The sequence below is a fragment of the Somniosus microcephalus genome, chromosome 3 (assembly GCF_052327205.1).
Source record: "Somniosus microcephalus isolate GS21.2 chromosome 3, FLI_Smic_1.0, whole genome shotgun sequence".
Taxonomy (NCBI): Eukaryota; Metazoa; Chordata; class Chondrichthyes; order Squaliformes; family Somniosidae; genus Somniosus; species Somniosus microcephalus.
In genome coordinates this window covers 165,312,662-165,324,913 of record NC_140989.1, presented here as the reverse complement: position 1 = coordinate 165,324,913, position 12,252 = coordinate 165,312,662, and the positions used below count along the sequence as shown (strand labels likewise).

At 45.8% G+C, this 12,252-nt stretch overlaps 1 protein-coding gene across 4 annotated transcripts in view; it reads left to right on the top strand.

Annotated features, from left to right (window-relative positions):
- Positions 1 to 12,252, top strand: part of LOC147121525 (syntaxin-binding protein 5) — a 324,726-nt gene that overhangs the window by 251,192 nt on the left and 61,282 nt on the right. For all 4 annotated transcript variants that reach the window (XM_085981855.1, XM_085981856.1, XM_085981857.1 and 1 more), the window contains one exon: positions 8,008 to 8,058. In XM_085981855.1, coding sequence (XP_085837981.1) covers positions 8,008 to 8,058 — 51 coding nt within the window. The remainder of the gene's footprint in view (positions 1 to 8,007; positions 8,059 to 12,252) is intronic.

The window sequence follows — 12,252 nt, the reverse complement described above, 5'->3', positions numbered from 1 at the left end:
ACCACAAAGCAATGAAACGTGCTGGATATCGGCAGTGATGGCGACGGGCTCTTTCCTGAATCTCATGAGTACTCCCAAGAGGCTGTTGTTCAGATCGGGCCCTGTGAGGAGTACGTCGTTGAGAGAGACTCCCTGACATGGTGCACTGGAGTCAAACACCACGTGGATCTGTTCCGGCTTTTTGGGGTGATAGACTCCGAAGGAAGGGAGGTACCAACACTCTTGGCCTTCCTGGAGTGGAGGAGCTATCTCTGCATGATTGTTGACGAGCATTTTCTTGACAAATTCTAGGAAGTGTGCTTTCATCTTCGGCTTCTTCTCTAGTGTGCGACGTCCTACAGGGTACACTTTAACGAGGCATAACTTGGAGCATGCTCTTGCGCTCACTCCTTCTCCACACACCTCGGTGCACCTGGATGTAATCTCCGGACCGGCAGCTCCCCCTCTCTCCCCGCCGTGCTCTGAAGCGGGAGGAGGCGACTCTGACTTCCAAGGAGCTGGGCCTGGGTGGAGTGCTGAAATATGCCGATCACTTTCACATTCTGTGCATTTTGCATCTACCTTGCAGTTCTTGGCGAGATGGCTCGTGGAAGAGCAGCACTTGAAACATATAAAGTTCTCTTTAAGATATTGTTTCCGATCTTCCAGGGACATCTCCCTGAAGCCTCTGCACTTCTTTAAAGGATGGGGCTTGTTGTGGATAGGGCATTGTTTGCTCATATCCTCAGGTTTCTTCTGAACCTTTGTGTTCTCAGTTGAAGACACTTGCATTTTGTTGACAGATATTGGTGTCTTTCCATGTCTGTCGAACTTGTCTCTTCTGGCAAGTGCTGTGTGGAAGGAGAAGAAGCTGAAGCTGGGGTCGTTCCTGGCTTTGGCTTCTTTACGGATGAATTTAACGAACGCAGAGAATGGTGGGAACGCCACGCTGTGCTTTAGCTTGAACTTTGATCCAAACGTTATCCACTTATCCTGCAGGTTAAATGGAAGCTTCTCAATGATGGGACTTACCCCTCTGGAAGTGTCTAAGTATGATAGACCGGGTAGGTAGCCGTCCTGCTTTGCGGCTTCGAGTTCCGACAGCAGATCTCCAAGGTCGCGGAGCTTCTGGGGTTCCTTACTCGTCAACCTCGGAAAGTTCTCCAACCTGTCAAAGAGAGCCCTTTCAATGGCTTCAGGCGAGCCGTAGCTTTTTTCCAGCCTCGCCCAAGCCATCTTCAACCCCTCTGGTAGCTGTCCCACATTGGCCGCTTTTATCCTGCAGGCCTGTCCGGCGGACTCTGGGCCGAGCCATTTGATAAGGAGGCCGAGCTTTTCTCCTGCCGACAGGTCTAAGCCCGATATGGCATCGTGGAAGCCGGACTTCCAAGCCCGATAATTCTCTGGCCTGTCATCGAACTTGGTTAACCCTGTAGTCACCAGCTGGGTGCATGCAAGGTATTCGGCAAGGTCGTAGGTGCTGGGACCTGTGCCAGGGTTGCCTTGGCTAGGGGCTCTGTTAGGGGTCTCAAGGAAACGAGAGGGGATTTGCTGCTGACTTTCTCTATTCAGCGTTCTATTCCTCTGCACCGTGCCTTCCGTTCTGTTGGGGGAGACTCTGCGGCTTGAGGCACGCTGTCTACTTTGACCTTGGTTGGCGACTTGGGGCATGTTATACGAAGTGCTTGCATCTGTAGAGATGTGCGGGCCTTCATCCCTTTCTCTTGTAAACTGTATGTCGGCATGGTCGCTCACGTAATCTATGGTGCGCTGTTGTGGACTCTGCTACGAAACGGGAATTGAAGGTTTGTAAGCTGTCTCGGGATCAGCTCCGTCCAAAATTGCCTCGAATACTTGTGTCTCGGCTAATGCAGCATCTATCTCTTTTTGTTGCTGCAGAGCGTCTAATGTGGCTTGGAGACAGGCCTGTTCAACTTGGTGACGGGCCTGTTCGGCTTGGAATTCAGCTTGGAGTCGGGCCTGTTCGGCTTGGGGTTCAGCTTGGAGACGGGCCCGTCTTACTTTTATTTCTATTTCACTGTTTGCATGCGCAGCTCTGGCTTGAGCTGCTACTAGCTTAGCCCGTGCTCTGGTGATGGCCACGCTTACGCTAGAACCACCTGATGACCGTGAACCAGCTTGCGATTTGACGTAACCGGAGCTTATAGACCGATTGTCACCACCTACAGTTTCGTCTGCCCGTTTAAGGTCTTCTCCTCGCTGCAAAGCATTTTCGTTATTATCTTCTGACATGTTGATGTGAGGTAGGTGTGCTCTACGAGGTTAAGGCTTACACTGGGATCCTCCTGCTCCGCTCTTCACAGCTAGCCGTATTGCTATCTTTTCACTTTATCTTTTCACTGTACTGGCGTCGCTGGACGTGCTCCTATCTAGTTATCCAGCAAGTTAAACACTTATTCAAAATAATTCCTCGTGAAGCCATTTGCTGTTTTGAAGCTTTACTTGAACAAATTTGTGAAACTGTAAACAAAGACAAAGTATGTTTTGTACATAAACTGAGTACTATACATTCGATATTTACAACAGTAGAATAGATTAATTGTATAACTAACTAACATTTGGACTAACTTCTGTAACTATCAAATATTAACCTTTTATAAACATAGTGTTATCAAAATACTACTCTGACAACGTTGCTATTATGCTAACAAACAAAGATACTCTCAGATATTGCGCTTGGCCTAAAATAGATGATCAGATTACATCCCTCATGGAATTCTCCATTAGTCAAGCCAGGTTCTTCCTGGAATTCTACTTCCTGGGTCACACAGGAAGAAAAGTAGAAAGGTCAAATGACACCTCTCAGGAAGAAAGGTAGAAAGGTCAAATGACCTCTCCTCCCACACAAACACTGCTAACACATAACCACCACCAGAGGGTGTTATCTGCACATAAAATGGTCCATAAGTCCAGAACACACGGTCTCGGCACAAGGGGTCGGCCATTTAGGATGAGATGAAGAGAAAATTCTCTGGCCCAGAGGGCTGTGGATGCTCAGACGTTGAATATATTCAAGACTGAGATTGAAAGATTTTTGGACACTAAGGGCCTCAAGGGATATGGGGATAGGGCGGGAAAGTGGAGTTGAGGTAGAAGATCAGGCGTGATCTTATTGAATGGCAGAGCAGGCTCCGCTCGAGGGGCCATATGGCCTACTCCTGCTCCTATTTCTTATGTTCTTATGATTCTTGTACTTGTCACTTGGAAACATAGCATGCTGTCATGTATGGCCTGGAATTTACGGTCTGGATGATGGCAAATTGTCAGCGTTCGCCGTCATTCCGCCTTTGAAAGTGACCGCAGCTTAAATCCTGAAGTTGTGGTCTGTCATTCACTGCTCCTCCACAGGCTGCCCTGTGCCCCCCCCACCCCACCCCAAAAAGAGCCAGCGAATCAGTGTGATCTCTCAAATCAGAGAAACGGACAAAAACTTCGACTTGCAGTAATTACAGTTAAATTCCCCACTAAAAGTTAGGCCCAAAGGGATTATGTGTAACTGGAGTTTTTACAGCGTATTGACTGCTAAACAAAGGTTATGGCCCTGAAAAGCTCATTTTAATTTTGTGCACTGTCAAATTTATCCATTTTAATTTTAAAAAATTACATTTTTAAGAAACTCTTTTAAAAATATATATATAGTTTTTTAAGTTTGTTCATCTTTTTCAGGCTTGCCTTTTCCCCTATGTGAGAGCCCCAATATTTGTTTTGCTCTCTCTCTAACATTTTTGAAAAGTTAGAATTTTAAGAGCTTACTCACTTCCATGTTCGCTGTCTGAGAGAATTCTGCATTTTGATTGGCTGCTTGGACAGCTTGTTGATGTCGCAGCAGCTTGCACTCGGTGATCCCCACTATACTCCGTTGATTTTAGCTACGCATCGGAAAACTCAAACTTCTCGACACAGAGATTGAGAGATCTTTGTGTGAAACTTAGTTAGGGGCCAGCGGCGAAAGCCTTTGCTTTGCTGCTGTCTGCAAATTCTGGGCCAATATCTCCTTTTATATCTTTTGGTTAAACAGCAGGAAGCTTTGTTGCTGTCTTGTTCTTTGGCCACCCTCAAAACTTTTCCTATTTGCCATTATCATCTTTTGGTTTCTATTGTTAACTCAATTTTCTGTCCAATTCACTATTTAGCCATTACTTCCATGAATTTTTCGAAGTACATTCTAAATATTGGTTGCATCTGGGCACAGGCATGGTCAAGCTAAGGATTCCGTTCATATAATTCCAGAGGGCACAAATGGCATTTAGCTCCCACGTCTTTCAGTTCCAGTTGTTGTATAAAATATACATTCTAACATGTACAGTAATCGTGGCTTTCAAAAGGAAATTGGATAAGTACCTGAAGGAAAAAAATTTGCAAGGCTACGGGGAAAGGGCGGGGGAGTGAGACTAGCTGACGTGCTCCTGCAGAGAGCCAGCACAGGCTCGATGGGCCGAATGGCCGCCTTTTGTGCTATAACCATTCTATGATGTGTTGTCAGTCAGGTAGAAACTCCCTTCAAAAGGTGAGATTTCAGTAGAAACCAGTTCATGCTGTTTGGTTAAGAAAGAAAGGACTTGCATTTATCTAGTGCCTTTCATGACCTCGGGACATCCCAAAGCACTTTACAGTCAATGAAACATTTTGTAATGTGGTCACTAACAATGTAGGTAACTGCAGCAGCCAATTCATGCACAGCAAGGCCTGACAGCAATGAGATAAATAACTAGATAATTTGTTTTTGTGGTGCTGTTTGAGGGATAAATATTGGCCACAACACCAGGGAAAAATCCTATCTCATCGTTGGAAAGTGCCATGTGATCTTTTACATCCACCTGAGGCGGCAGATGTTTCATCTGAAAGACAGCGCAGCAATCCCTCGGTCCTGCACTGAAGTGCCAGCCGAGATTATGTGCTCCAGTCTCTGGAGTGGGACTTCAACCCATGACCTTTTGACTCATGCTACCAACTGAGTCACAACTGACATCTTAACAATTGCTACTTGGGTAGGCCTACCATGGTTTTAGGGTATAAATGTAAAAGTTGATGTAAGCATTAGTGCACAACTACAGCCGATTGGGGGATATGGTTTGTTGCAATTACCAATGCAAGGTTTGTACAACTGCCTTGTATTTCAATGGGAAGGGGATGAGGGTTGGTGAATTCCAAATACAACAGCAAGAACTATCTGGTATTCCAATGGGAGGGGGAGATTGCTGAGTGCCAAATACAACTGCAAGAGCTGCCTTGTATTCCAACGGGAGGGGGATTGCTGAGTCCCTTAAGACCAAGGGACGCAGATTTCAACATTTATGGAGGACAACTGATTTAGCGATTCATCGCCAGATATGCCTTGACCACTATCAAGCCCTGCTCTCCTCTGTCAAAACTGCTCATTGCATTCCAGGATCAACCTGGAATGCAAAGATAAACCCCAGCTTCTCCTCTCCACTACAAACCATCTTCTTAAATCCCTCTCTCTGCCCTCTCCACCCTCACCTCCAACAACGATCAGGTGCTTTTGAAGTGTGGTCGCTGTTGTAGTGTAGAAAATGCGGCAGCCAATTTGCGCACACACTCCCACAAACAACAATGTGACAATTGAGTAGACAGGGTCGTGGTTTAACATCTCATCTGAAAAATGACAGTGCAGCACTCCCTCGGTAATGCACTTGAGTATCAGCCTACATTTTTGATCGCAAGTCTCTAGAGTGAGACTTGAACCCAGAAGCAAGAGTGCTACCCATTGAGCCACAGCTGACACAACATGTTCGCAAATATTTGGACTCTCGGGGAATCGAGGGATATGGGGATTAGGCTGGAAAGAGGAGTTGAGATCAAAGATCAGCCATGATCTTATTGAATGGCGGAGCAGGCTCGAGGAGACATGGCCTACTCCTGCTCCTAATTCATATGTTCATAACAAGTGCGAGGAGCTCACAGACTTTTTGGTCACTAAGATTGAGACCATCCGTTCAGCTGCCTCTGCCGCTTCTCTCCATTTCCTTAGTCCCCCCAAGCCAAACTTCCCCCCAAGCCAAACTTCCCCCAAGGTTCCTCCCTGCCCTAGCCCTGAACTCGCATCTTTCTCTAGTTTCTCTCCTATCTCCCCTCATGCCCTCTCCAAGCTCATCTTGTTCATTGGACCCACCTCCTGCTCCCTCAACCCTATTCCCACCAAACTGCTGACCACCCAACTTCCCTTCCTGGCTCCCATGTTAGCTGATACTGTTAACGGTTCCCTCTCCTCAGGTACTGTCCCCCTCCCCTTCAAATCTGTTGTCATCGGCCCCCTCCTCAAAAAAATCAACCCTTGACCACACTGTCCTTGCAAACTCCCTCCCCATCTCCAACCTCCTTTTCACCTTCAACCTCTCTTTCCTCACCAAAATCCTTGAACATGTTGTCACCTCCCAATTCCAGGCCCATCTTTTTGCAACTCCATGTTTGAACCCCTCCGATCAGATTTCTGCCCTTGCCACAGCACTGCAATAGCCCTCGTCAAAGTCATAAATGACATTCTATGTGACTGTCACCGTGGTACACTCTTCCTCCTCACCCTCTTAACCTGTCTGCAGCCTTCGACACGGTTGACCACACCATCCTCTGCCAACGCCTCTCCTCTGGCATCCAGCTCTGTGGGACTGCCCTCACCTGGTTCCATTCTTATCTATCCAGTCGTAGCCAGAGAGTCACCTGGTTCTTTTCTCGCTCCCGCACCGTTACCTCTGGAGTCGCCCAAAGAACTTTCCTTGGCCCCCTCCTATTTCTCATCTTCGTGCTGCACCTCGGCGACATCATCTGAAAACATGACATCATCTTCTACATGTACAGTGACGACACCCAGTTCTACCTCAACACCACCTCACTCGACCACTTCACTGGCGTTGATTTGTCACGCTGCTTATTCGACATCCAGTGTTGGATGAGCAGACATTTCCTCCAAGTAATTTGAGGAAGTTCGAAGCCATTGTATTTGATCTCCACGACAAACTCCGTTCCCTAGTCAACGACTCCATCCGCCACTGTTCGAGGCTAAACCAGACCATTCGCAACCTTGGCGTCCTGAGTTGAGTTTCCAACCCCATATCCTCTCCAAGAAAGCCTACTTCTACCTCCATAACCGCTCCCATCTTCATCTCTGCCTCAGCCCGTCTGCTGCTGAAACCCTCATCCATGCCTTTTATTACCTCTGAACTCAACTATTCCAACGCTCTCCTGGCCGGCCTCCCATCTTTCACCCTCTAAATTTGAGCTCATCCAAAACTCTGCTGCCTGTACTCTAACGCGCACCAAGGTCTGTTCACTGACCTACATTGGCTCCAGATCCAGCAAAGTCTTGATTGTAAAATTCTCATCCTTGTTTTCAAAACCCTTTCTGGCCTAGCCCCTCCCTATCTCTGTATCCTCCTCCAGCCCTACAATCCTCCGTGATTTCTGTGCTGCTCCAATCTGGCCTCATGCGTATCCTGAATTTTCTTTGCTCCATTATTGACGGCTGTGCCTTCATCTGTCTAGGCCCTAAACTCTGGAATTTCCTCCCTAAACCTCTCCGCCTCTCTACACCTCTCTCCTTTAAGACGCGCCTTAAACCCTACCTTTTTGATCAAGCTTTTGTTCACCTGTCTTAATATCTCTTTATGTAGCTCAGTGTCAAATTTTGTTTGATAATTGCTCCTGTGAAGGGCCTTGGGACGTTTTACTATGTTAAAGGCACTATATAATTGCAAGTTGTTACTGTTGTTCCAAATACTACTGCAAGAACTGCCTTGTATTCCAGTGGGAGGGGGAATATGGTGAGTTTCAAAAACGTCATCCAAGAACTGTCCTTGTATTCCAAGGCAAACTCTTCAAAGGGGCAGGTGTACAGCAACTCTAATTTTGGAATACTGGTTTGTGTTAATCCTGTGGTATGTATAAGTAGTCTTGAATCAGAGAATGAACTGTATTGGTTTATGACTCCACACTTTAGTGCTAGTTTGTATCAAGTTGTCAAAACCTAACTTTTTGTGGGGTTTTTTTCAGCGAAGATGTCAAGAAAACTAAGCTTGCCGACTGAACTGAAGCCTGATTTAGGTAAGTGCGAAGGCTAACAGAACACCTGGTGTTGAAATGTTCTTAGTATGATTATATTTATTTGCGTGTGTAACTAAGAACAAATGGGTAGTATATTTTAATCCACCAAACTATAAGGTAGCTCTTATAGTTTAAATGTATTGTCTTTCCTTGTTACCACAGTCATAACAGGGTGTTAAAATTCTGTTCACTGATCTGTCTATAAGCACCAACCTTTGTACTTATTCGAGAATGAGCTTAGAGGACGAAAACTGGCTCCCATTATGGTTCAGTGAGTTTATCCAATGAGTAGCTGCAGTATACAGAACAGCAAGGTTTCGGGTTCAGCCATGGCATCAGCAGGGCGCACTGCTGCAAATAGTCAAGGCTTCGGCAGTACCTCACAAACCTGGCACTTCCACCACCCAGAAGAACAAGCGCAGCAGGTACATGGGAATTCCATAACCTCCGAGTTCCCCTTCAAGTTGCTCACACCACCCCGACTTAGACATAGATTGTCATTCCTTCATCGTTGCTGGGTCAAAACCCTGAAACTCCCTGCCTAACAGCATTGTGGGAGTACCTTCACCACACGGACTGCAGCGGTTCAAGAAGGCGGCTCACCACCAACTTCTCAAGGGCAACTAGGGATGAGCAGTAAATGCTGGCCTTGCCAGTAACATCCATATCCCAAGAATAAATTTTAAAATGCCCATTCCCATGGCCATGAAAGGAAAATTAGCCAGGGCTCCCATGCCCAATCGCTATCCAAAGAGCCTGGGATAGAAAGGGAAAATCAGTCAGGGTTCCCACTGCTGATTGCTATCCAGTGAGCAGATTTGAAAATGCACATGTATGGACATCAGATCCGGAGAGGATTGTGCTCAGCTGTAAAGGCCCTGCAGTTGAATAGCCTCCCAACACTCGTGGTCCCAAGGCTCTCTTGCAATAATGGCCACTTGATGAAGTATTGGGGGTGCTTGGCATCTTGGCACACCAGTGTAACAATTTCCATTCTTAACGCATGCTGTACTTGTGGTGCCTCCTCAGTGTCGCTTACTGTTAAATTGCAAATACTTTTATGCTGTAGGCTTGTATCCAGTAGGAACCTGATTAGGCTGCCGCAAATCGTTTAATTCAAGACGCTTACTGCAGGCAGATTCTGCGGGCTTTCGTTCCATTAACACTGGTTGATTGAAACCCGAGCGTTGTCGCTCGCTATCTCACTCCGTACCCTCCAGATCTTCAGATCCTTGTCAGAACACCCTATAATTTCAGGTTCATGAATGGGGGGGGTGGGGTTTGGGGGTGGAATTGAAAATCAGAACAGTCCATTTAACTCACCGCATCAGCTCAGGATCTTACTCTTGCATGTCATAAACTTAGATAACCTCTGTTCTGAGTCTTTAGCCATTTTACATGAGAAACTTCTAGAGTCTATTTAATCACCACCTTAGCAGCAGATTTAATTAAACAGCAATAAGTTTTGTGACGCTTCCTGTCCAAGAAGTAGAGCCAAGTGGATTCACAAACAACACAGAGATCAAATTGAATGCTTTCGAGGTCACTTTTTTTTGGATGTAGTAAGTGGGAATCGTATTCCTGTTGTTAAGTCCCTCTGTAGGACTTGCTGCTCTCTGTGGTGTTTGTTCGTATCTGTCACTCAACTGCCAGTTATGTCACTCGATCACATCACTCCCAATTTAATTACCAGAAACACAGTTCTATTCACAGTCCTGGACAGTGAATACTTCCTTCTCCAACAGAGGCTTGTGTTATTGCTGCTGCTGGTTCACTGTGTTTCTCCGAACACCTCCTTCAGTGATTTCCTGTCGCACATTGCCAGGTTCCTATCACTATACACAGCCTCTAATATTTTTGAAGTTATTTTCACATACAGCATCTGCTGCAGCATCCTATCTGTTGTCCCCTTAATCTTTTCTGTACAACAATATCTGCAGATCACTAAGAAATTATGAATGACAGAACATCAACATTTTAGATAGGTTTCTATAGACTCTGGAACAGTCCCCATGGATTGGAGAGTAGCTAATGTAATCCCACTATTTAAAAAAGGTGGTCGAGAGAAAACGGGGAATTATAGACCGGTAAGCCTGACATCGGTAGTGGGGAAAATGCTAGAGTCCATTATAAAAGATGTAATAGCAGAGCACTTGGAAAACAGTGACAGGATCGGACAAAGTCAACATGGATTTACAAAAGATAAATCGTGCTCTACTAATCTACTGGAATTTTTTGAGGATGTAACTGGTAGAACAGATAAGGGAGAACCAGTGGATGTGGTCTATTTGGACTTTCAGAAGGCTTTCGATAAGGTCCCACATAAGAGATTAGCGTGCAAAGTTGAAGCACATGGGATTGGGGGGGAAGGTATTGACTTGGACTATAAGGATAGAGAACTGGTTGGCAGACAGGAAGCAAAGAGTTGGAATAAACTGGTCTTTTTCCGAGTGGCAGGCAGTGACTAGTGGGGTACCGCAGGGACCCCAGTTATTCACAATATATATTAATGATCTAGACGAGGGAACTAGATGTAATATCTCCAAGTTTGCAGACGACACAAAGCTGGGTGGGCGTGTGTGCTGTGAGGAGGATGCAGAGAAACTCCAGTATGATTTGGACAGGTTAGGTGATTAGGCAAATGCATGGCAGATGCAGTATAATGTGGATAAATGCAAGGTTATCCACTTTGGTGGCAAAAACAGGAAGGCAGATTATTATCTGAACGGCAATAGATTGGAAAAAGGGGAAGTGCAACGAGACCTGGGTGTCCTTGTGCACCAGTTGCTGCAGGTGCAGCAGGTGGTTAAGAAGGCAAATGATATGTTGGCCTTCATAGCGAGAGGATTACATAGATACATAGAAGATAGGAGCAGGAGTAGGCCATTTGGCCCCTCGAGCCTGTTCCGCCATTCAATGAGATCATGGCTGATCATCCAAATTCAGTACCCTGTCCCTGCCTTCTCCCCATTCGACTACAGGAGCAAGGATGTCTTGCTGCAGCTGTACAGGGCCTTGGTGAGACCACACCTTGAGTATTGCGTGAAGTTTTGGTCGCCTTATCTGAGGAAGGATGTTCTTGCCATGGAGCGAGTGCAGCGAAGATTCACCAGACTGATACCTGGGATGGCAGGAATGACGTATGAAGAGAGATTGGGTCGATTGGGCTTCTATTCGCTAGAGTTTAGAAGCATGAGAGGGGATCTCATTGAAACTTACAAAATTCTGACAGGACTAGACAGACTAAATGCAGGAAGGATGTTCCCGATGGCAGGGGAGTCCAGAACCAGGGGTCACAGTCTTAGGATAAGGGGTAAGCCATTTAGGAATGAGATGAGGAGGATTTTCTTCACCCAGAGAGTGGTGAACCTGTGGATTCTCTACCATAGAAGGCAGTTGAGGCCAATTCATGAAATATGTTCAAGAAGGAGTTAGATATATTTCTTATGACCTGAAGATTGGGAGCAGTTTAGGATTCAACAAAGGAGGACAAAGGGATTAATTAAGTGGGGGAAAATAGAGTATGAGAGTAAAAGCTTCTATAGATATGTGAAGAGAAAAAGATTGGTGAAGCCAAGCGTAGGTCCCTTGCAGTCAAAATCAGGGGAATTTATAATGGGGAACAAAGAAATGGAAGACCAATTAAATGCATACTTTGGTTCTGTCTTCACAAAGGAATACGCACATAACCTCCCAGAGATGTCGGGGAACATAGGGCTTAATGAGAGGGAGGAACTGAAAGAAATCAGTATTTGTAGGGAAATGGTGATAGGGAAATTGACGGCCAATAAATCCTCAGGGCCCGATAATCTACATCCTAGGGTACTTAAGGAAGTGGCCCTAGAAATAGTAGATGCATTGCTGGTCATCTTCCAAAATTCTATAGACTCTGGAACAGTTCCCATGGATTGGAGGGTAGCTAAAGTTACCCCACTATTCAAAAAAGGTGGTCGAGAGAAAACGGGGAATTATAGACCGGTAAGCCTGACATCGGTAGTGGGGAAAATGCTAGAGTCCATTATAAAAGATGTAATAGCAGAGCACTTGGAAAACAGTGACAGGATCGGACAAAGTCAACATGGATTTACAAAAGGTAAATCGTGCTTGACTAATCTACTGGAATGTAACTGGTAAAATAGATCAGGGAGAACTAGTGGATGTGGTGTATTTGGACTTTCAGAAGGCTTTCGATAA